Below are 24,305 nucleotides of genomic sequence, written 5' to 3' on the forward strand. Positions count from 1 at the left end.
GGCTCCACTCTACTGCCTTCCTCCCTCTTCCCTCAGAAAACCATCGGGTCACATACATACACAATCCCCGAGGGACACACTCAATTCGGGACGACTGAATGCCGAATTGCTGTGTATTGTGAGAGGGGTGATAGGGGGATGGAGGGAGTTTCACTCTTTTTTGACTCCGGTAGAGTGTGAGGCGATGGTTCGGCATTTAATCAGATTCCAGACAGCGGCAGGGAACGAGAAAATGGGAACTCCCGCATTCTGCGGAGCGCATGGAAAACGGTACTTTACCGAAGTGATGGGGTTTGAGCAGCGAACAATCACGGAACGGGATTCATCAGCAAGTGGAAACAAACACAAGGTAGCGGCAAGCGGAGCGGCCATTGTTGAAGAGGCAGTATCGGACTGGTTATTAGAGGCTTTATCACTTAGATGCTTCAGTTAGGAGAGATTTCAGCGAGAAAAGGCATCAAACTTCAAAAATATTTTTGCAGTTTATGAATTGTTTCCTTCTCGATGATGCTTAATTCGGTGTGCGGACAACCGGACGTCATGGTCCATGTCCGGACCAATGACATCGGTATGAGTAGGGAGTTGGTTCTGCAAAGTGATGTCAGGGATTTGCCTGTGAATTTGATGCCCCGGTCCACTATCCGTCCCAGTGAGACCAGACTAGCGCTAGGGTTAACTTTGTTAGCGAAACAGAGAAAAGGCTCTGCGGACGAGAACGTGGTTTCCTCAATGGTATGAGGCCGTTAAATGTACCTGTATTGTAGGTAGAAGGAAAGAGGCCGTTCTGTATGTGCTGGCGTAGTCAAAAAAGTAGAAAGAACATACAATTTAACAGGTGGATTAAGCGTTAGGGGCGAAACGAGGGCTTCAGATATGTGGATCATTGGGCTCGCATCTAAGGAAGCTGCGACCTCTACAGGCGAGATGATGTCATTTAATTTCAATTCAATTCAATTTAAGTTTATGACGTCAAAAAGTGAAAGGAATTAAAGGAGGAGGGGTGACATTACAGGGCAGAGAAACTGTCACCGCAGTGCTCAGTCAGGACAGACATGAGAACTCGTCATAATCAGGCCCTAATGGGTAGAAATTGGGAATAAGAAATAAATGACCATGTTCTTGGGGGTAATTTCTATGTAATTACGAGAGACACAGGTAGACCAGACAGCCGGTATACTTTTTTTTTCTGGAGCGGCATAGTCTGAGAGGAGAGCAGATAAAGGTCTATATCATTTCGAGAGACAGATAGACGAGAGAATCGGTACATTTCTCCCCTAGGATGGAAATGTCAAATACCGCAGAGTTTAAAGTGAGAGGGGATATGCTTATAGGAGCTGCGATGGGCAAGGTCTTGCTTACACAAATAGCGTGTGTGACTGGAATGTTTTGCCAGGGTTGGTGAGTGAGACAGATCGATAGAGGTGTTTAAGTGCTTCTTTGACACTGCGCGTGGATGTACAGGGAATGGAGGGAGATGGTGATTGTGTAGGCAGAAAGGATTTATTCAATTGGTTTAGCACAAGATTGCGGGCAGAAGGTTCTCCTTTGTTCTGTTGTCTGATTTCACTGCTCTGCGGGAGGGGTAGAGAGAGAGATCTGAACTCAGAGGGCGGGAAGAGCAGGTGTGAGGAAGATCAGGGAATATGACGATGGATTGACAAAGACAAGGAACGATATTTCCACAGACGACATGGGCAGTGAACGGCCCACAGGGAGAGCCTGTTCAGACTCAAGCAGATGGCTAATCTGCGTTTTAACAGATTCCTCATTAGTTCTTCATGTTTTGCAGACAGGGAAGGGGGGTGTGAAACTAGGGTTGCAGGCGGATGGGAAGCAGAATGCCAGAACATTTAGTGGAGAGGTTTTGGGAGCGACATCTGTCCCACATCTGCGAGTCCACGACCAGGGGTGCGCCGTTCACAAACTCGGCCGGCGAGGTGTGCAGATCCTCTTTGCACACTGTGCGAATTCCAAGAAGGACCCAGGGATTCTCGTCCACCCAGTTAGGTCCTCTCAGGCGGGCCATGAGTGCTGACTTCAAGTGACGGTGGAAGGTTCCCACTACTCCGTTCGACTGTGGGTGGTAGGCAGTTGTGTGGTGTAGCTACATTCCCAACAGCCGACCACAGGCTGGAGGTGAACTGCGGCTCTGTCGGAGGTAATGTGGGCCGGTACCTGTAGAATTCTGAATTCCTTCTGCCGACACAACGTCCGTCTCCCTACATTCCCTGCACATCCACGTACGTGTTAACGAGCCACTTAAACGCCTCTATGGATTTCCTCCACCATCAGCCTTGCCAGCACGTTCCAATCACCCGCCAATGTCTGTGACATAAAACTTGCCAAATTCATCTCCCTTGAACAAAAGCTCTCTCACCTTAATGCAGGTCATCTCATATTAGACATTTCCAGTCTGGGGGTAAAAGATACAAGATGCCTGGTCTCTTTGCGGCTCGTATTGTTATAAACCTCGAAAAGAAACTTAACTCGAGATTACACCTATCCTTTTCCATAATTACCTTGTATCTAATGGCACAAACTTCTGTCCCCTGGCTTGTCCTATTAGATAGGATGAGATCAAGTATTGCACTCTCTCATTGGGATTTTCTATCTACTGATTAAGGAAACTGTCTTAACTGATTAAGAAATCTATCCCAGCGGTCCTTTCACAGTATGAGGCTCAAGGTCAATACCAAGAATGTTAAACTCACCCGATGTCACAACCTGATGTCTCTTACAACAGACTACAAGCTCCCCACAGATTTTCTCCTCTAACTGCACAGGACTGTTCGGTGGTCGATGATGTAGTCCCATGAACGAATTCACACATTTCTTATTCCGCACTTCCACCTTTAATACCTCAACTCAGCCTAAGTTATATGTGCTTTAGCAAGACTAAAACAGCGGTACCCTGGAAGGTTGAGCAAGCAAACCTGCGTCTCCTACAACCAAGTCTTACTATCGGCAAAACTGCGGTGCTTCCAATTTTTGGCCCATGGCCTGAGCTCATCTGCCTTTCGTACAATACTTACTGCTTGTAAATGGACGCAGCTGAGAACATGAGGCCCAACGGGCTCAACATTTTTCTTGCTGACTTTATCTGAATTCTTAACAACATCGGTCCCAACAATTAGTCTACAATCTGTTTAATCATTCTGGTTATCATCCCCCTGCAACTCTGGCTTAAACAGCACAACGACCCATCTTTTAATGGTAAACCTTCCCACTGGTACATTAATTCAGCTCCGGTTCAGGTGTAAACTGAGAGAGTTTCCATATGGCGGAGAAAATGAAGAAGCTGCACAACGAGGGACGGTTTGGCGCGGCCTCCAGGCAGGACTCCGTGCTGCCCCCAGTGTTCGCTCGGCAGAAGACAAGCTCAGCTGTTGTAGCTTGTAGATTTCGGTGTCTTTTATAGTGCCTAGGACCTCAAGCTGCTTATGTATGAATATATTCGCGAGCGCGTGCTTGAGTGTGCGTCTACATAAAGCATGAAAGTATTTCACTGATATCGTAAATATGCTTGCAAACTTTCTATTTCATACATATTATGTGTGTTTTGTGCCTCGTGTGACACTTGGTTTTGTGTTTAGCAGCTTGGCCCTGGCGGTCATATGTGACGGAATTGCAATTAAAATTAAATTGAATTGAATTGAAATGAAATGAATTCGTCCCGTCTGTAGAGGCCGCACCTTCCGAGGAAGAGAGCCCAGTGACTCACATATCTGAAGAGCTTGTTCCAAACCTAACTCTTTAGCCACATTTTAAACTGAATGTTCTCTCTAATTTTGGCCACACCTGCACATACATAAGTTTAGTGAACCGGATCCCTTTTCCTACCAATAAACTGGTGAGTATATTGACCGCATACCATCAAGGAATCTTTTTCTCGTCCACATAACCTTCATTTCCCTTCCCCTAACAAAGACAACACTATCGATACAGCTCAACACATTTCACCCCCTCCTTTCTGAGCCTCAGAACCATAGTCAGCGCCAGAGACCTGACCGGTGAGACTTTCCTCTGCTTGGTCATTTTACCTCTCCCCTCCCATCCAGAAGTATCCAAAGTGGTGTATCTGTTATTGACCGGGTTGGCCACAAGGTGACTCTGCACCGGCTTTGGCTTTTAATCCCTTTCAACTTCTTGTTTGTCACCCGGTTTTGTGCATCCTACACCTTGAGTGTTAATACTTCTTTATATGTCCTTCCTATCACCCCTCAGCTTTCCGAATAATCCCGAGTTCCTCCATTTCCAGTTCCAACTCTGTAACGCCGAGTGATAGAAGGTGCAGCTGGATGGTTTTCTTTCATCTCGCAAGAGGAGCATTCAACTCTCCTGCCAGGCATTGTTACTGTCATGACTGTGTTATTATAAAGAAGGAAACAATAATTAAACTGAAAACAAATCAAACAACAGTTTTTTTTTTTACCTTCAGTCACCCAAGATGCAAAGAGGTAAACCCTCTGACTTCCACTCAAAACCAATTTCCCGCCAGTCTTTTTGGGTTTCTGGCTCATCACACTCACATACTCACACACACACACACACACACACACACACACACACACACACAGACAGACAGACAGACAGACACACACACACACACACACACACACACACAGACAGACAGACACACACACACACACACACACACACACACACACACACACACACACACACACACACACACACACACACACACACACACACACACGCACACACATTCAAACACTGAGTGAATATCTCTCCACACCGTCCCAACACATATTCACTGGGTCAGACACTGAGTGATGCTCATTCCACACAATCCCATTACGCACTTCCGTTATCAGACAAGAACTGAAGCTCCCTCCATACCGGCCCATCACACACTACCGTGGTCAGTCACAGAGAGAATCTCCTTCCACACCGTCACATCACACAATCCAAAGATGAGACACAGAGTGAAGCTCCCTCCACACCTTCCCTCTCTGTGAGAACAAAAAATTGCCAAACTCATTTCCTTTGAACGTCCCCTCCTCTCACCTTAATGCAGGTACTCTGGTGTTAGTCATTACCTCCCCCCCCCCCCCCACCATGGGTAACAGATACAAGCTATCTGGGCTATTTGCGACTTGTATTGTTATACACGTCAAAGAAAAACTTAACTCGTGGCTACACCTATCCTTTTCCATAATTGCCCTGTAGCTAATGACATTACCATCAATAGATGCAAAGTGATCCCCGACACAAACTTCTGTCCCCCGGCATGTCCATTCGATAGGATGAGATCAGGTATTGCACTCTCTCATTGGGACATTAATCTACTGATTAATGAACATTTCTTAACTTATTATGAAAACTATCCCAGTGGTCCTTTCACAGTGTGAGGCTCACAGTCAATACCAAGAATGTTAAACTCACCCGATGTCACAACCTGATGTCTCTTACAACAGACTCCGAACTCTCCACAGGTTTATTCCTCTAAATCCCCAGACTGTTCGGTGGTCGATAATGTAGCCCCATGAACGAGTTCATACCTTTCTCATTCCTAATTTCCATCTTTAAAACCTTACCTCAGCCTAAATTATATATACATCAGCACGACTAAAACAGCGGTAAACTGGAAGGTTGAGCTTACAAATCCGCCCCTCCAACAACCAGTTCTTACTAATGACTAATCTATCATGCTTTCAGTAGTGGGCCCCTATCCTGAACTCATCTGCCTTTCCTACAATACCTACTGCTTTGAAATGGACGCAGCTCAGAACTTGAGTCCCAGCGGGCTTAATATTTTGCTTGCTGACTTTATCTGAGGTCTTAACAACATCTGTTCCACAATGATTCAACTATCTGTTCAAACATTCTGGTTATTATCCCCCTTCAATTATAGCTTAAACACCACAAAGACCCTTTTTTTTAATGGCAAACTTTCCCGCTGGGATATTAGTTTCACTCCAGATCAGGTGAGAGAATTGCAAGATGGCGGGGAAGATGAAGGAGTTGCACAATGTGGACCGATATGGCACGGCCTCCAGGAATGACTCGGTGCTGCCCCCAGTGTTCGTTCGGCAGTAGACAAGCTCATTTGTTGTAGTTTTTGGATTTCGGTGACATTTGAAGTGCCTAGGACTTCAAGCTGCTTATTTATATACGTGCGTGCGTGCGTGATGGCCTCCTTGCAGGTGAAGTTGGCACGGACTCTGGAGGTCTCCATGCCTTCCCACATCTTACAAGAGGAGCATTCAACTCTCCTGTCAAGCATTGTTACTGTCATGACTGTGTGATTATAAAGAAAAAAAAACGATAATTCAACTAAAAAAACAACCAATAATGTTGTGCCTTCTCTCACCCAAGACTTATTCTCCATGCAGATTCAAAAAGATAAACCCTCTTACTTCCACTCAAATCCAATTTCCCGGCACTCTTTCCCTCAACTTTAACTCATCTCACTCACACACACACACACACACACACACACACACACACACACACACACACACACACACACACACACACACACACACACACACACACACTGAGATGCAAACACTGAATGGAAATCCCTCCATATCCTCCCATCCAGCACTGATACGTTCAGTCAGAGACTGAGTCTCGCTCCACACCGTCTCATCATACACTCCCGGGGTCAGACATGGAGTGCATTTTCCTCTACACCGTCATAACACACACTCCCGGGGTCAGACAAGTACTAAGCCTCCCTCCAGATTGTCCCATCACATATTCACAGGGTCAGTCACAGAGAGAAGGCCTCACATCACACATTCCCGGTATTCGACACTGAGTGAAGTTCCCTTGACAAAAACGCAGCACACATTCCCAGGGTCAGACACAGAGTGAAACTCTATCAACACCGTCGCATCACAGCCTCCTGAAGTTAGACACTGGGTTTCGCTTTCTCTGGACCGTCCTATCGAACACATCCGGTTTCAGACTCAAACCGAAGCTTACTCCCCAGGGTCCCTTCAGAAACTCCCATGTTCCGAAGCCTGTTCCCTTTCACCAATACCCAGAACTCCGATGTTCCAGTAGTCTTGAATTGTGTGCCGGCTCGGAGAACGTGCGTGTGTTTCTGTTCAGAGGATGTGCAGGGAACAGGAGAGAATTGGTACGGGGATGGACATGGTGGTGAGGTAGCAGTCACTGGGATGAAATGTTGTCGAAACAAACGATCGGCCTGTTCACACAGAGCAGTGCAGAGGCTCAAAACCCAGAGATCGATATCCGGTGGAAGGGGGCTGGGTGTTGTAACAACAGAAGTCACCTCTCCCCCTCCTCCCCATAATTCCATATAAACAGAGAGAGAGGGAGACGTGTGGAGGAGGGAGAGGGTTAATGGAATCGTGGAGGAACTGCAGGGGATGGAGCGGGTCAGTGAGAAGGAGAGCTGAATTTGTGAAGCTGGAGATAACGGAGACAACACGGAGTGTAGGGGACGGAGGGGTCATGGAGACAGGGTGTGGAACAAGATAGCGGTGGCGGAAACTGGGAGGGCTGTTGCGGAAGTCGTGGATGACGGTGACGAGGATGGTCGGCTGGGAAGGAGGGTTGACGACGAACAGGAGATTGAAATCTCAATGAACCAGGAAGACCTTCTTCCCCTCCGCCGACATATTCTTGAACGTATCAGCAACACCTCCACATTTTTGCGGCATTTATTAGGTTTTTGCATGTGACATTAATTTTACATATTTGAGCCCTACTGATTCTTCAAAAGAAGAAATCTCAGGTGGTCTAAGTCACAGATAATAAAACAGACCGTGAGTCCAGTAGAAAAGATGCGATACAGGTGGACAGGACATTTGACACGCTGGCCTTCATCAGTCAGGACACTGAGTACGGGGGTCGGAGGTCACGTTGCAGTTGCAGATGACGTCGGTCAGGCCGCACTTGGAGTATGGAGTTCAGTTCTGCTTGCCTTGCTCTAAGAGAAATTTCAACGAACTGGAAAGATTACAGAGGGAGATTTCCGAGGATGCTGCCGGGACAGGAGGGACTGAGTTATGGAGCGAGTTTGGGAATTCTGAGACTTTTTTCGGTGACCTTACAGAGGTGTAGAAAACCACAAGGGACACAGATCAGCCTAATGCGTGCACTCTATTTCCCCATGACTGGGGTAACGAGAACATTAACGCACATGATTGAGGTGAGAGTAGCTAAATACAGAAGCGGGGTGCGAGTTGGGTTTGATAAAAGCGACACAGTAGGATGAGGGGAGTGGGTAGAGACAGAATCTCTAATCGAGGGGAGAGAGTGGAGCTATGGAGCTCTTTTGGGAACTGATCCAGGTTGTGGGAAAGAATGAGCTAGTGGAAGTGAAAGCTAATCGAGGGAGAGACCGGGAACAGAAGGGGGAATTGGGGGCGAGGGAGGCAAGAAACCAGGCTGAGGAAAACGGAGATGAAACAGAGGAGGCGGGAGTGGAGAAGGATAAGGGAGAGTCATTCGAGGGACGAGTGTACAGAGATGGTAAGATGGTGAGTAAGACTGTGATTGAAGGAAAGAGGAGAATAGGGTAAGGGTGACTGGCAGCGGCGCGGAGGGGTTAATGTGAGTGGTTAAGAGAAATGGAGGAGAAAGAGGGTTTTATCATTGTATTCAAGTCGGTCCCAGTGGTTGGTGACAGAGATCCTGGATCTTTTCAGAAATAACTGGGCACGAATGTGCAGACTTCTCACAGATGAAGCGCGTGCGAACCTCATCGCAAGGTTTACTCTCACTGTACCATGTACATACAGCGCATTCGGGGTCCCCACCGCTCAGCCGGAACATGACATTCGAAGCCACTTTCCTGTCAAAGAGTGGTAAACAATGTCAACACACCTCCAGCAATCAGTCCCCCAAACCACTGATATCCTCCCTCGTCATTTACCTGTGGCACCCCAACATCTCCCACAACCCCACTGTCCCAGCACAGCCCTGTGTCAGTCTCCAGAATATCCCACTGACCCACTCTCTCTGCAGCCCAGTGTCAGTCACCAAAGTAATCCCTTGCCCCCTCTAACAGCAGATCGGTGTCAGAGACCAGAATTATAACAGGACCCAACATTCTCCTCACAGGCCCGTGTCAGTCCCCAAATTATTCCCACAGCGCCAGTGTCTTCCAAGGCCCCATGTCAGTCCTCAAAATGCTCCCACTTCTTTACTGTCTCCCCACGGGCCTGTGTTCTCTGCCTAAGTGCTCACACTCACCAATCCCATCCCACAGATCAGTGTCAGTCCAAACTACACTCACCGCCTGACTCTCTCCCCACAGCCCCGTGCCGGACCCCCATATAATCCCACTGCTCAACCCTCTTCTCAGAGACCTGTGTCAGTCACCAAGACACCTCCCGTTTCTCATGCTCTCCCCACGGACGTGTCTCAGTCCCCAGAGTACTCCCACTGAACCATGCTCTCCCCACAGATCTGTGTCTGTCCCCACAGTACACCCCTCCCTCATTCTCCGCTCACAGACATGTGTCAGGCCCCAAAGTGCTCCCGCTGCCTCACTCTCTCCCGCAACCTGGGTCAGTTCCCAAAAGAGCTCTATAGTTCCACTCTCTCCCCACGGACACGTGCTGGTCCCCAAAATAATCCCAATGCCTAGCCTTCCCATAAAGACCTGTGTCAACCACCGAAAGACAGCCACATCCCACTCTCTTCCCACAGCTCATGTCAGTTCCCACATTTGGAGAAGGAAGTCTGAGGATCAGAAAGGATTTTTTTCTTCTTCTCACTGCAGTTAAGAGAGGCGGGACTGCGCAGGCCTGTGACGTTGGGCAGCGAAGCGGGGAAGATTTAAAAGGAACACAGCCTTATACAGCGGGCAGCGGAGTGAGCCGGGAGCAGAGTAAAGGGCTCTTAAGGGATTTGGCGTACCAGGCTTAGGTGGAAACGGGCGAGGCAAGGTAGGTTTTGTTTTAATTTTTCCTTTTATTTGAGGAAAGGGGGAATTATGAGTGTGAGGGCAGTTTGTTGTCCTCGGTGTCTGATTGGGAGGTCCTGGAGACTCGTAGCCTGCCGGACGTCCGCATCTGCGTCGGGTGCGCCGAGTTTTAGCTCCTAAGGGACCGTGTTAGGGAACAGAAGCTGCAGCTCGATTACCTTCGTCTGGTCAGGAAGAGTGAGGAGATGATAGAGATGAGTTACCGGCAGGTGGGCACACCAGGGCCACAGGAGGCCGAAGGTGCGTCAAGGTTAGGAGAGGGAAGGGGAAGAGTCAGGTAGTAGAGAGTACACCAGTGGCTGTACCCCTTGAAAATAAGTACTTCTGATTGAGTACTGTTGGGGGGGGGGGGCAACGTACCTGGGAGAAACGACAGGTGCCGTGCCACTGGCATAGAGTCCGGCCTGTAGCTCAGAAGCGTAGGGAAAGGAAGAGGAAGGTAGTAGTAATAGGGGACTCGATACTTAGGGGGTCAGACAGGCGATTCTGTGGGCCCAGTCAGGAGACCCGGATGGTAGTTTGCCTCCCTGGTGCCAGGGTCCGGGATGTTACTGATCGCGTCCAAGATATCCTGAAGTGGGAGGGAAAGCAGCCAAAGGTCGTGGTACATATCGGTACCAATGACATAGGTAGGAAAAGGGAAGTGGTCCTGAAAGGAGAATATAGGGAGTTAGGAAGTAAGTTGTGAAGAAGGACCGCAGAGGTAGTAATCTAGGGATTACTGCCTGTGCCTCGCGACAGTGACAGTAGGAATGGAATGAGATGGAGGATAACTGCGTGGCTGAGGGATTGAAGCAGGGGGTAGTGATTCAAGTTTCTGGGATCTCCATTAGGGCAGGTGTGACCCGTACAAAAAGTATGGGTTACTCTTGAATCCTAAGGGGACAAATATCCAGGCGGGGAGATGTGCTAAAGCTACGGGGGAGACTTTAAAATAGAATGGTAGGGGTGTGAATGAATTTGAAGATACTAGGAGATAGCAGGTTATTTCACAAATAGAAAAAAGCTAGTAGACAGTGTCAGAGGGAGGATAAGCAGGTGATGGAGAAGAGGAGAGCTCAGACCGAGGATGTAGGAGAGAAGGAAGAAAATGATAATAAAGTTGTTTGTACCGTTAGGGATAAACATAGAGGAAGAGGTGGAGAGCTTTTTCAATGTATCTATTTTAATGCTAGGAGCATTGTAAGAAATGTGGATGAGCTTAGAGCATGGATTGATACCTGGAAATATGATGTTGTAGCTATCAGTGAATCATGGTTGCAGGAGGGGTGTGAGTGGCAACTAAGTATTCGTTGATTTCTATGATGAAGAGATGTAATGGGACATCTTCCTCCACTGCGCAATCTCATCTCTGAACGCACGAGAACTAACTCCATATTTTTCTATCAGGTCTGATAGAATCGGAGGGGCAAGAGGGGGTGTCTTGTATTATTTGTCAGAGAAAATATTACAGCGGTGGTAATACAGGACAGATTAGAGCCTCGTCTAGGGAGGCTATTTCGTGCGAATTGAGCAATGTGAAAGGTGTAGTAACAATTCTAGACCACCTCATGGGGAGCGAGAATTGGAGGAGCAAATTTCTAAGGAGATAGCAGATATTTGTAGTAAGCACAAAGTTGTGATTGTGGGAGATTTTACTTTTCCACATATGGACTGGGAAGCCAATTCTGTAAAAGTGCTGGATGGTTTGGTGTTTGTAGAATCTATGCAGTATAGTTTTTTACAGCAATGCATATAGTTACCAACTAGAGAAAGGGCAGTGCTGGATCTCCGGTTAGGGAATGAGATAGGTCAGGTGACGGAGGTATGATTTGGGTTCCATTTTGTCATTTAAACAAATGGATAGGCATATGGATAGGAAAGGAATGGAGGGTTATGGGCTGAGTGCAGTTAGATGGGACTAGGTGAGAGTAAGCGTTCGTCACGGACTAGAAGGGCCGAGATGGCCTGTTTCCGTGCTGTAATTGTTATGTAGTTATATGGTTCTATTAATTTTACTGCACACTCTGTACCAACAGCCCTCGTCGATCCACAAACAAGTCCAATTGCCCATTAACTCACCGCAGAACTTTCTCTGTCTCCAAAAGTCCCCGTTTTCCCACTCTCTCCCCACAGCCCTTGTCAGTCCGCAAACTCATACCAATGTCCACTCCCTATAGCAAACCGGGTCTGACCACAAACTAATCTCACTACACACAACCTTCCCGCAGCCTGTGCCAGTCCCCAAAATAAATCCACTGCCCACTCGCTTCTGGCAGCCTGTATCAATCCGACGACCCACTTTCTTCTCAGAAACTTGCAAGATCCAAAATCTCACCCGTCTTTGCATTTTCCAATCCAGTGTGAAATGCCACCGTCGCGGATAGCTTTGACAACAAAATTCTGTGAAATTAAATTGCTATCATTAATGATTGAATTCCAAAGATATTTACGTTGCGTCCCTTTATGACTGAACCCGGGAGAGTGTGAAGGGATGGTGTTGAACGAGCTTAATACTGTGTTTCGCCACGCGAGAATGTGAATGGCATGGTGTGGAAGGAGCCTCACTATGTGTCTGACCCCGGACATGTGTGATGGAACGGTGTAAAGGAGATTCGCTCCATTTCTGACAGCAGGAGTCTGTGCTGGGACGGGAAGGAGGGAACTTCACTCTGTGTCTGACCCCGGAAGTATGAGATCAAACGGTGTGGAGGGAGCTTCACTCTGGTGTGGATATATCTTCCGTCGATCTGACACGTACCTCTTCTTCTGTTGAATTTATTTCAAGAAGTTTAGAATCAAATTTCGAACAATTCTGCTTCGCTTCATCGTAGGAAGTGTTAACCGTGGATATAAAATAACACGGGCCATCATTTCTGATCCAGTTCTGGGAAAACGCTTGCGCTGGAAATTGGGAAAAAAGAAACAGTGAATCTCACTGCGTACCGTCCATTACATCCATTGTGAGTCAAACTCCGAAAGAGGATCCATCCTCACCGACCCATTACACACACCTGGTCAAGTACAGAATGAAACACCCTCCTCACCGGTCCCTTGACAAATTGGCTCTGGAATTTCCGAACAAGTAGCAGTGAATCCGCCGGGAAGCAGACACCGACCCATCACACAATCCCGGGGTCAAACACAGACTGAAACTCCCTTCACACCGTCCCAAAACACAATCCCGGGGTCAGACACAGACTGAAGCTCCCTCCACACCGTCCCATCACACACTCCTGGGGATAGATACAGAGTGAAGGTCCATCCACACCGTCCCATCACACACACTCCCCGGGTCAGACACAGAGTGAAGCTCCCTCCGTACCGTCCCATCACACACTCCCGGGGTCAGACACAGCGACTGAAACTCCCTCCACACCGTCACGTCACAAACTCCAGTCGTCAGATATGTGATACTCCTTCCATATCATTCTGTCACAGGTCTGAAGTAGAGTGACACTCGCTCCATACAGTCCCATCACACGCCCAGGGGTTTTCACCCAGCGTGAGATCCGTATTGCACTGTTCCATCAGACACTTCCGGTAAAAGACAGAGTGAAGTTCCCTCCTCACTCTCCCAATACTCATTCCTGGGGTTTGACACAGAGTGATGCTCCATGCATAGCATCCCATCGCAAACACGCTGTGTCAGACATAGAGTAAAGCTCAGTCCAGACTGTCCCATTACACACTCACGGGGTCAGACACAGAGTGAGACTCCCCAGAAAATGCCCCATTATACGTTCCCGGGGTCAAATACAAACTACCTTCACAGCCTTCTCTCACGCACTCTCGTCGTCAGAATCAAACTGAAGCTCGTTCACACCGTCCCATCACACTCTCCTGCTGTCAGACCCAAATTGAAACTCTCGCCACGGCACCCAATTACATATTCGCGGGACCCGTCACCATGTGTAGCTTCCTCAAATCCGCCCCATCACTAACTTCAGGAGTCAGTTACAAGCTCCTTTCCACCATCCTATCACAGAGATCCTGAGGGACAGACACAAATAGAATTTCAATCCATACCGTCCCGTCACACATGAATTAGCTCCCCGAGTAATTTCCAATCACGCAACCCGTTGCCAGACACTGAGGGACTCTCCTTTAGCACTGTCCCTTCACAGAATCCAGGAGTGAACATAGAGTGGAACTCCCTTATGCTATTACATCATGCTCATTTCCGGGGTCAGACACAGAGTGAAGCTCTCCCTCGCATTAGCCCCCATCACACAGTCATGGGTTCAGACTGCACGCTGCTCACTGTCAAATCACACGCTCTTACGAACCTTCTGCCACACCGTCCCATCACACACTCCCAGGTTCAGACACAGTGTGAATCTCCCTCCACACCGTCCCATCACACACTCCCGGGGTCAGACACAGAGTGAATTTCCCTCCACACCGTCCCATTACACACTCCCGGGGTCAGACACAGAGTGAATCTCCCTCCACACCGTCCCATCACACACTCCCGAGATCAGATTAGCAAAGAAACTACCTCATCACCGTCCCATCACAGGCACCCGGAGTCAGTTATAGAGTGAAGGTCCCTGCAGGCCATTCTATCACACACATTCCTGACGGGTCAGACTACAAATCTGCGTTACATCCACAACGTCACGTCACACACTCTCGGGTTCAGAAGAAGAATGAGGCTCTTGTCTCACGGACTCATTATACTCTCCCAGTGTCAGACACAGACTGATTCTCCTTCCACACTGTCCCATCACACACGATCGGTGTCAGGCTCAGACTGAATCTTTCACTCCACCAGACTGTCAAACACTCCTTGGGTCATACAAGGAGTGAAGCTCACTGCGTGCTCTCCCATCACGCTGTCTTGCCGATAAACACAAAGTGAGCCTCCCTCCACACTTCCCCAACACATTCTCCCCATGGTCAGATAGGAATTGAAACATTCTCTGCACCATCCCGTCGCATACTCCCGTCGTCAGACAGAGTAAGATACTCCTTCTGCCCAGTAACACGGAATAACACAGGAGTCAGAAAACGAGCGAAGCTCCGTACACACCGTCCAAGCACACACTCCCGGGGTGAGAAACAGAGGTAAGCTGTTTCCACACTGTCCCATCAAACACTCACGAGCCTAACACAGGGTAAATCTCCCTCCTTACATCCTCCGTACATCACAGAGCTCCTGGCGAGTCACAGAGTGAAGCTCTCTCTCAACCGTCCCATCACGTTCAGCTGTGCTCACTCACAAAGCGAAGTTCCGCCCACGCTCTCCCATGGCACACTGACGGGTTCAGACTCGCTCCACAACATCCAATCCCACAATCCGGTGTCACATAGAATGAACGACACGCTGCACTGTCCCCCTCGTACAGTCCCGGAGTCAGACACAGATGCTCTCTCTCCACGATCCCATTACTCCTGGATTCAGACACAGAGTGAATCTCCCTCCACCCTGTTCCATCACACACTCCCGGATTCAGACACAGAGTGATGCTCCCTCTTGTTTCGTCCCATCACTCACTCTGGATTTCAGACACAGAGTGAAGCCCCCGCTGCACCGTCTCGTCGTACACTCCCGGCTTCAGGGTGAAACGCTCTCTCCACGTTGCCGTAACACACTTCCGGGGTCAGGCATGGGGTGAATCACTCTGGGCACTGTCTCGTCACACAATCCCGCTGCCAGACACAGAGTGAAGCTGGATCCATATTGTCCCATCAGACATTCCCGGAGTGAGACAGAGTGAAGCTGAAATGTTACGTCTCACAATCCCGTGGTCAGTCACAGAGTGAATCCATATCCACAATGTTCCATCACACTCTCCTGGATTCAGTGACAGAGTGAAACTTCCTCCACGCAGCCCTATCACACAATCACCGGGTCAAACACAGAGTGAATCATCCTCCATACCATCTCTTCACACACTCCCGATGTCAAGGACAGAGTGACGCATCCTCTCTCCATGCCTGCCCTGTGATGAGGAGCCGGTGAAAGAGAGGGATGATGTCTCACCTCTTCTGCTGGTCAACAATTCACAGAACTGAGCCTTGGCTTCGTTGACAGATCTGTACTTCGTTTCCAGCTCAGTGAACTGGTGATGGAGATCGCTGTTCATTCGTTTAAGATCGGACAGATTAGAGTTGAGCAGAGAAGCCTTGAATTCAACGGTTGAGTTTAACTCATGGCAGTTTCGGTCGGAGGTGAACGTAGACTGACGAATCTGTGATACTGAGAGAGATAGTGAAGGATGTTTAGCGTTTACAGTGACACGTGAGTCAACGTCACGCTACCGAACGGGTCACAGAGAGTGTTGTACCAGTGTCACGGTGAAGGGTGGAACAGTGAAGGATGTGCTGGTGGCACAGTGATATACGTCGTCTGTGTTACTCGGAGGGGTATATCAATGTCCTGGTGAAAGTTTTGTTGATGTTACAATGGGGGTCTGCGTCATGTTTGTGTCACGGCTATGGTCGTGTCAGTGTTGCGGTCAGGAATGTATCTGTGTCTCGTTGAAGGTCCGTTTACAACGGTAACAGCATTGTTGGTGTTACCGTCAATGGCGTGTCTGTGCGACCGTGTTATAGAACATAGAATAGTACAGCACTGTTCAGGCTCTTCGGCCCACAATGTTGTGCCCACCCCTTAAACGCTGCCTCCCATATAACCCGCCAACTTAAAATCCTCCATATACCTGTCTAGTAGGCTATTAAATATCACCAGTGTATCTGCCTCAACCACTGACTCAGGAAGTGCATTACACACTAACTGTTCTCCGACTAAAAAACCCTTCCTCTAGTATCCCCCTTGAATTTCCCTCTCCTTACCTTAAAGCCATGTCCACTTGTACTGAGCAGTGGTGCCCTGGGGAAGAGGCGCTGGCTGTCCACTCTATCTATTCCTCTTAACATCTTCTATACCTTTATCATGTCTCCTCTCATCCTCCTTCTCTCCAGAGAGTAAAGCCCTAGCTCCCTTAATCTTTGATCATAATCCATACTCTCTAAACCAGGCAGCATCCTGGTAAATCTCCTCTGTTCCCTTTCTAACGCTTCCACAACCTCCCTATAGTGAGGTGACCAGAACTGGACACAGTACTCCAAGTGTGGCCTAACCAGAGTTTTATAGAGCTGCATCATTAATCCTTAACTCGTAAACTCTGTCCCTCGACTTATGAAAGCTAACAACCATAAACGTTCTTAACTACCCTATCTACCAGTGAGGCAACTTTGAAGGATCTGTGGACATGTACTCCCAGTTCCCTCTGCTCCGCCACACTACCAAGTATTATGCCATTTACTTTGTACTCTGCCTTGGAGTTTGTCCTTCCAAAGTGTACCACCTCACACTTCACCGGGTTGAACTCCAACTGCCACTTCTCAGCCCACTTCTGAATCCTATCAATGTCTCTCTGCAATCTTCGACAATCCTCTACGCTACCCACAACACCACCAAACTGTGTGTCTTCTGCAAACTTGCCAACCCACCCTTCTACACCTACGTCCATGTCGTTAGTAAAATCACGAAAAGCAGAGGTACTAGAACCGATCCTTGAGGAACGCCACTAGTCACGGCCCTCCAATCCGAGTGTACTCCCTCAATCACGACACTCTGCTTTCTCCAGGCAAGCCAATTGTGAATCCACCTGGCCAAGCGTCCCTGGACCACATGCCTTCTGACATTTTAAATAAGCTCTCCGTGCGGAATGTTGTCAAATGCCTTACTAAATGCCATGTATATCACATCCACTGCACTACCCCCATCTATCTGACTTGTCAAAAAGGCTAAGGGGTTGGTGGTGGACCTGAGGAGGGCTAAGGCACCGGTGACGCCTGTTTCCATCCAAGGGGTCAATGTGGACATGGTGGAGGATTACAAATACCTGGGGATACGAATGGATAATAAACGGGACTGGTCACGAAACACTGAGGCTGTCTACAACAAGGGGCAGAGACGTCTCTATTTCCTGAGGAGACTGAGGTCCTTTAACATCTGCCGGACGATGCTTACGATGCTCCTCGAGGCTGTGGTGGCCAGTGCTATCATGTTTGCTGTTGTGTGCTGGGGCAGCAGGCTGATGGTAGCAGACACCAACAGAATCAACGAACTCATTCGTAAGGCCAGTGATGTTGTGGGGGTGGAACTGGACACTCTGACGGTGGTGTCTGAAAAGTGGATGCCGTCCAAGTTGCATGCCCTCTTGGACAATGTCTTCCATCCACTCCACAATGTACTGGTTAGGCACAGGAGTACATTCAGCCAGAGACTCATTCCACCGAGATGTAAAACTCAGCGTCATAGGAAGTCATTCCTACTTGCGGCGATCAAACTTTACAACTCATCCCTCGGAGTGTCAGACACCCTGAGCCAATAGGCTGGTCCTGGGCTTACTTCCACTTGGCATGATTAACTTATTATTTAATTAGTTAATGTTGTATATTGCTTATTTCGTCACATTTCTTGGTTGGTGCGGCTATAACGAAACCCAATTTCCCTCGTGATCAATAACGTATGTCAGTCAGTCTGTCTACTGTCTCCTCAAAGAGTTCTATCAGGCTTGTTAGATACGATCTGCCCTTCACAAAGTCATGCTGACTGTCCCTGATCAGACCACGATTCTCTAAATGTCCATAGATTCTATCTCGAAGAATCGTTTCCAACAGCTTTCTCAAAATAGACATAAGGCTCACTGGGCTATAATTACTCGGACTATCCCTACTAACTTATTTGAACAAGAGGACAATATTCGCCTCCCTCCAATCCTACCATACCATTCCTGTGGACAACGAGGACATAACGATCCTAGCTAGAGTCTGAACAATCTCTTCTTTCCCCTCGTGGAGCAGGCCTGGGGAATATTTCGTCAGGCCCCGGGGATTTATCCGTCGTAATGTATTTTAAGAACTCCAACACCTCCTCTCCGTTAATACCAGCATACTCCAGAACATCGAACACCCTCATATTGTCCTCACCGTCATCAAGCTCACTCTCATTGGTGAATACCGAAGAGAAGTATTCATTGAGGACCTCGCTCACTTCAACAGCCTCCAGACACATCTTCCCACCTTCATCTCTAATCGGTCCAGCATTCACTCCTATCATCCTTCTGTTCTTCACATAATTGAAGAATGCCTTGGGGTTTTCATTTACCCTACTCGCCAGGGCCTTCTCTTGCTCCCTTCTTTCTGTCCACAACCCCTTCTTCATCTCTTTTCTTACTGCCCCATTTTCCTCAATAGACTCGTATGATCCTCGCTTCCTAAACCTCATGTATGCTGCCTTCTTCCATCGGTGTTACGGTAAGGGGGGGTTTTGGTTTCACTGTTGTGTTTTACAATCTCAATATATTCCACCTTCTGTATTTACGGTCTGACTCCATCCGCAGACCGTTCCACTCACCATGAATCGAGAGTCCGACCACAATCACGATTAGGGCGGCTGTAACTAGGCAGAGTAGGCAGATCAGACGGTACGGTCTATTTCCGATCTTCACTTTCGACTCCCGTTCTTGCGCAGCTGTGGAGATACCATGTGATCATAAGATCACAATAAATATTTATTAAGACAATAGGAGCTATTTAATGAATACTTTACTTCAGTATCTTAGTGACTGTAGTGATGACTTGCAACAGACTGAAAAGCCTGAGCATGTAGATATTAAGAAAGATGAAGTAATGGAGCTTTTGGAAAGCATCAAACTGGATACGTCACGGGTACCGGACGAAATATACCCCAGTCTACTGTGGGAGGCGAGGGAAGAGATTGCTGAAGCTCTGGCGATGATCTCTGCATCATCAATGGAAACGTGAGAGGTTCCGGATGATTGTGGATGTTGTTCCTTTATTAAAGAAAATGAGAGGGCATTGCCCAGGAAATTATAGACCAGAAGGTCTTACCTCAGCGGTTGATAAGTTGATGGAGAAGATCGTGAGAGGCAGGATTTATGAACATTTGGAGAGGTATAATATGATTAGGAGTGGTTAGTATGGCTTTGTGAAGGGCAGATCGTGCCTTACGAGACAGATTGAATTCTTGTGGAGATGTGACTAAAGGAAGAAGAAGGTGATTAAGGAAGAGCAGTGGATGTAGTGAATGTGGTCTTCAGCAAAGCGTTTTATAAGATACTCCATGAAAGGCTTACTGAGAAAGTAAGGAGGAATGGGATCCAAGCGGATATTGCTTTGTGGATCAACAACTGGCTTGCCCACAGAAGGCAAAGAGTGATTGTAGACGGGTCATATTCTGCACAGAGGTCGGTCACCAGTGGATTGCATCAGGGATCTGTTCTGGGGCCCTTATTTTTCTTGACTTTTATAAATGAACTGAATGAAGTTGTGGGGGGATGGGTTCTTTGGTTTGCTGATGACACAATGCTTGGGGGTGTTGTGGATAGTTGGAGGGCTGTCAGAGATTACAGCGGGACATTGATAGGATGCAAAACGGGGCTAACGAAGTGGCAGATGGATTTGAACCCAGTTAAGTGTGAAGCGGTTCTTTTTTATCAGTCAAATACGATGGCAGAACATAGTATTAATGGTAAGACACTTGGCAGTGTGGAGAATAAAAGGCATCTTGGGGTCCGAGCTCAAAGCAGCTGCGCAGGTTGACTCTGTGGTTAAGAAGGCGGATGGTGTGTTGGCCTTCATCAATCGTGGAATTGAATTTAGGAACTGAGAGGTGATGTTTCAGCTATATAGGACCCTGGTCAGACCCCACTTGGAGTACTGTGCTCAGTTCTGGTCGCCTCACTATAGTAAGGATGTAGAGCCATAGAAAGGGTGCAGATGAGATTTACAAGGATGCTGTCTGGATTGGGGAGCATGCCTTACGAGAATAGGTTGAGTGAACTCGGCCTTTTCTCCTTGGAGCGACATAGAGGTGTAGAAGATGATGAGAGGCATTGATCGCGTGGATAGTCAGAGGTTTTGTCGCAGGACTGAAATGGCTCGCACGAGAGGCCATGCTTTAAGCTGATTGGAGGCAGGTACAAAGGTGACGTCAGTAGGACGTTGTCATTTTACTCAAGAGAGTGGTGAGTGCATGGAATAGGCTGCAGGTGGCGGTAGTGGAGGAGGAACCGATAGGGCCTTTCATGGGACCCCTGGATGGCTAAAAAGGGGGAAGAAGCCTTCCTTGAGACTGGTGGGACGAGCTTTCGTACCTTTCTCCCCGATGGGAGGGAGTCCGGCTGGGTTGTGTCGGGGTCTATGGTTATGCTGGCTGCTTCACGGAGACAGCAGGAAATGTAGACAGTGTCCACGGAGAGAACATTTCAGATTTCCATCTTTGGAGTAAGACAGCAGGACGGCTGATTAGGGCAGTGTACTAGACGTGGTGGATAGGGACTTCAGTGCCCTATTGTTGGGCTGCTCTGTATAAGGGTTGGGGCCAGGGGAGATTAGACTGACCGATTTGATTGCGGAGGACCCGTTTGTCTTGATTGATTGATTGATAAAGTGTACACTGACTTTATCAAACACTGTCACAAGTTCCCAGATGGTAGATCTCTCTGGGAGATGGAAGAGTGGAAGGGAGGGAGAAAGGGAGAACGAAAGGAGCGGTGAGAGAGTGAGGTGGGGGGAGATCTGGAAGGTGGAAGATGGAGGAGGAAGACAGATACTGGATGGCCTGAGACGCAGAGAGATTTGTCGGGCTAATATGTTCGGGAAGGACAGATCAGGCACGGGGAGTAGATGTAATCTACCTAGACTTTAACAAGGTCTCAGATGGTACACTGCTCTGGAAGATGATGGTACAGGAGTCGGGAGGTCACGTTGCAGATGTACAGTGACGCCGCTCTTGTTCAGTGTTGGTCGCGCTGATATAGGAAAGACCACAGTGTTGGAAGATTTACGATTATGTTGGACTCGGGGCAGTGAGGCATGGAGAGAGGTCGGGCAGGTCGGGACTTTATTCGTTGGAGAGCAGGGGTAACCTCACAGAGTTGTATAAAACCACGAGGGGCGCAGGCAGAGTGAATGAACAGAGATTTGGGAACCAGATGTGGTAGCGAGAACAAGAGAAAAGTGAGTGCGGTTAGAAAAGGGAGAGAGCGGTGGATATAGAGAAAGAAAAGGCGTGGAGGGGAGATGAGCGGAAAACAGGGACAGAGAGAGGTGGGCCAACGGACGGTGTTGACGGTGGTATAAGAGTGAGCAGAGAGAGCGCGATAGAGTGCGAGAAGGAGATCGAGAGTGGTAAAGACCGTGACAGTATAGAAGAGAGACGGGAGAGAGAGGGGGCAATGAGAGAGGGCGAAGAGAACGGGACAGTGGGAGACAGTAGGGGAAATAGTGTGATGGAGGGACGGGGAGGGAGCGAGAAAGGAGACGGGGTGAGAGAAGGTGAAAGAGGGAAAAGAGAGTGGGGTTAGAAAAGGGAGAGAGGGGTTAAGGTTTTATACCGCGCTCCTTCTCAGCGTCATCCACAGTCCTCCCTTCTCAACACACTGACACGGAGCTAACTCAGCTCCACCACCCCTGCCCCACACCACTTGCTCCTCATTGCCCCTTCCTCCACACGCCCTATACCATGCCATCTTCCCACAGCACTCTCTGCGCACTCCATTCTAGAACTCTACCTCTCGGGCGCAACGTTCCGCACGGACCATCAAAGAGAGCTCCCCCCTCTTCGCATCTCCCAGGCGTTACCTCCGTGTTATTCTCAAACAGGGAATCATTAGGGTCAACTGTACGTTTACACTGAAATCTCTCGACAGTATTGGACACGTCACCTAAACAGGAACAAACTGAAAAAGATGAAACTGACCTCGATCTGTTCGGACCCGGGGCGCCGAGAGGGCCTTGAAATTAACTTCCGCATACGATACATCAGATTCAGCTGGGAACAGAAGATTGTTCTGATTGAGGGTCAGACACAGAGTGAATCTCCCTCCACAACGTTCCATCACACTCTCCTGGTGTCAGACACCGAGTGAATCTCCCTCCACACCGTCCCATCACACTCTTCTGGTGTCAGACACCGAGTGAATCTCCCTCCACACCGTCCCATCACACTCTTCTGGTGTCAGACACAGAGTGAATCTCCCTCCACACCGTCCCATCACACTCTTCTGGTGTCAGACACAGAGTGAATCTCCCTCCACACCGTCCCATCACACTCTTCTGGTGTCAGACACAGAGTGAATCTCCCTTCACACTGTCCCATCACACACTCCTGGGGTGAGGCAAAGAGTGAAGCTCTCTCCGCACCGTCCCAATGCACAAACCATGGGGGTCAGACACAGAGTGAAGCTCCCTCCACACAGTCCTGGGTGGGGGGGGGAGGTGTTTCGATAATCCGATAAAAACGGGGCCGAAGCCGTCCTTGGGACTGGTGGGACGTGCTTTCGTATCTTTGTCTCCGATGGGAGGGTGTCCGGCTGGGTTGGGTCGGGGTCTAGGGTTATACTGGCTGTTTCACGGAGACAGCAGGAAATGTAGACAGTGTCCACAGAGAGAACAAGTGAGATTTCCATCTTTGGAGTAAGAAATCAGGATGGCTGATTAGGGCAGTGTACCAGAAGTGATAGATAGGGACTTCCTATAAGAGGGTTGGGGCCAGTGAAATTAGACTGACCGATTTGATTGCGGAGGACCTGTTTGTCCTGATTGGTTGGAGAAATGTACACAGACTTTAACAAATACTGTCACAAGATCCCAGATGGTAGATCACTCCGGGAGAATGAAGAGAGGAATGGAGGGCGAGACGGAGTAAGAAAGGAGCAGTGAGAGAGGGGGGAGGGGGAGATCCGGAGTGTGGAAGATGGAGGAGGGAGGGAGATAGTGGATGGCCTGAGTGACAAGCTTTCTTTACCCAGACTGTGGTCAGCCCATGGGACGAGCTGACAGAGGAAGTGTTCAAGGCAGATGCATTAGAAACTTGGACACTTGGGAGTATGACACGTGACCCATCCAGATTGACGTCTGCGCTGTGAACTCTGACCTGTTTGTGTAATGGTTGACAACCTGCCGGGTCCCTGGGCAATGCGAGGACATTCGCTCTCATCGATGCAGGGTTCCTTTCTCCGAAAGTTCAGATCTGAGTAGGTGGAGTTCAGACCGTCTGGGAGAGAGAGCGAGAGCAGATAAGTGAGAGAGTGAGAGCGGTAGAGAATGGAGTAGGGTGTCGGGAAGAGAGAAAAGAGGGAGGGGTTTGAGAAGAGACAAAGGATGAGGGAGAGGGGTAGAGAGAGGAGAGATACAGGAGACAGCAGAGGAAGGCGATGGGCAGAGAGGGGGAGGTAGCCACAGGGGCGACGGGGGGGAGAATGTAACAGAAAGAATGGTGAGGGAGAACGGGGTGAGAGAGGCGGAGACGGGGGTACAGGGGAGAGAGTCGGGAACAGTGAGAGGTCAGGGAGAGGTGTGAGAGAGGGCGAAAGAGAGTGGTATTGAGAATGGAGAGTGAGGGGAGGAAAAA

General features: G+C 48.7%; 1 protein-coding gene across 1 annotated transcript in view; it reads right to left on the reverse strand.

Moving 5' to 3' along the window:
- Positions 1-7,670: 7,670 nt before the first annotated feature.
- The window catches only part of LOC140721930 (killer cell lectin-like receptor 7), a 38,551-nt gene continuing 21,916 nt past the window's right edge, over positions 7,671-24,305 (reverse strand). The window contains exons 6-12 of the mRNA XM_073036748.1: positions 23,829-23,948; positions 22,653-22,724; positions 19,284-19,400; positions 15,900-16,115; positions 12,672-12,814; positions 12,249-12,313; positions 7,671-8,794 (exon numbers count right to left, since the gene is read on the reverse strand). Of these exons, the coding sequence (XP_072892849.1) occupies positions 8,602-8,794; positions 12,249-12,313; positions 12,672-12,814; positions 15,900-16,115; positions 19,284-19,400; positions 22,653-22,724; positions 23,829-23,948 (926 nt within the window). The 3' untranslated portion in view covers positions 7,671-8,601. The remainder of the gene's footprint in view (positions 8,795-12,248; positions 12,314-12,671; positions 12,815-15,899; positions 16,116-19,283; positions 19,401-22,652; positions 22,725-23,828; positions 23,949-24,305) is intronic.

This window comes from Hemitrygon akajei, unplaced genomic scaffold (genome assembly GCF_048418815.1).
Source record: "Hemitrygon akajei unplaced genomic scaffold, sHemAka1.3 Scf000065, whole genome shotgun sequence".
Classification (NCBI taxonomy): Eukaryota; Metazoa; Chordata; class Chondrichthyes; order Myliobatiformes; family Dasyatidae; genus Hemitrygon; species Hemitrygon akajei.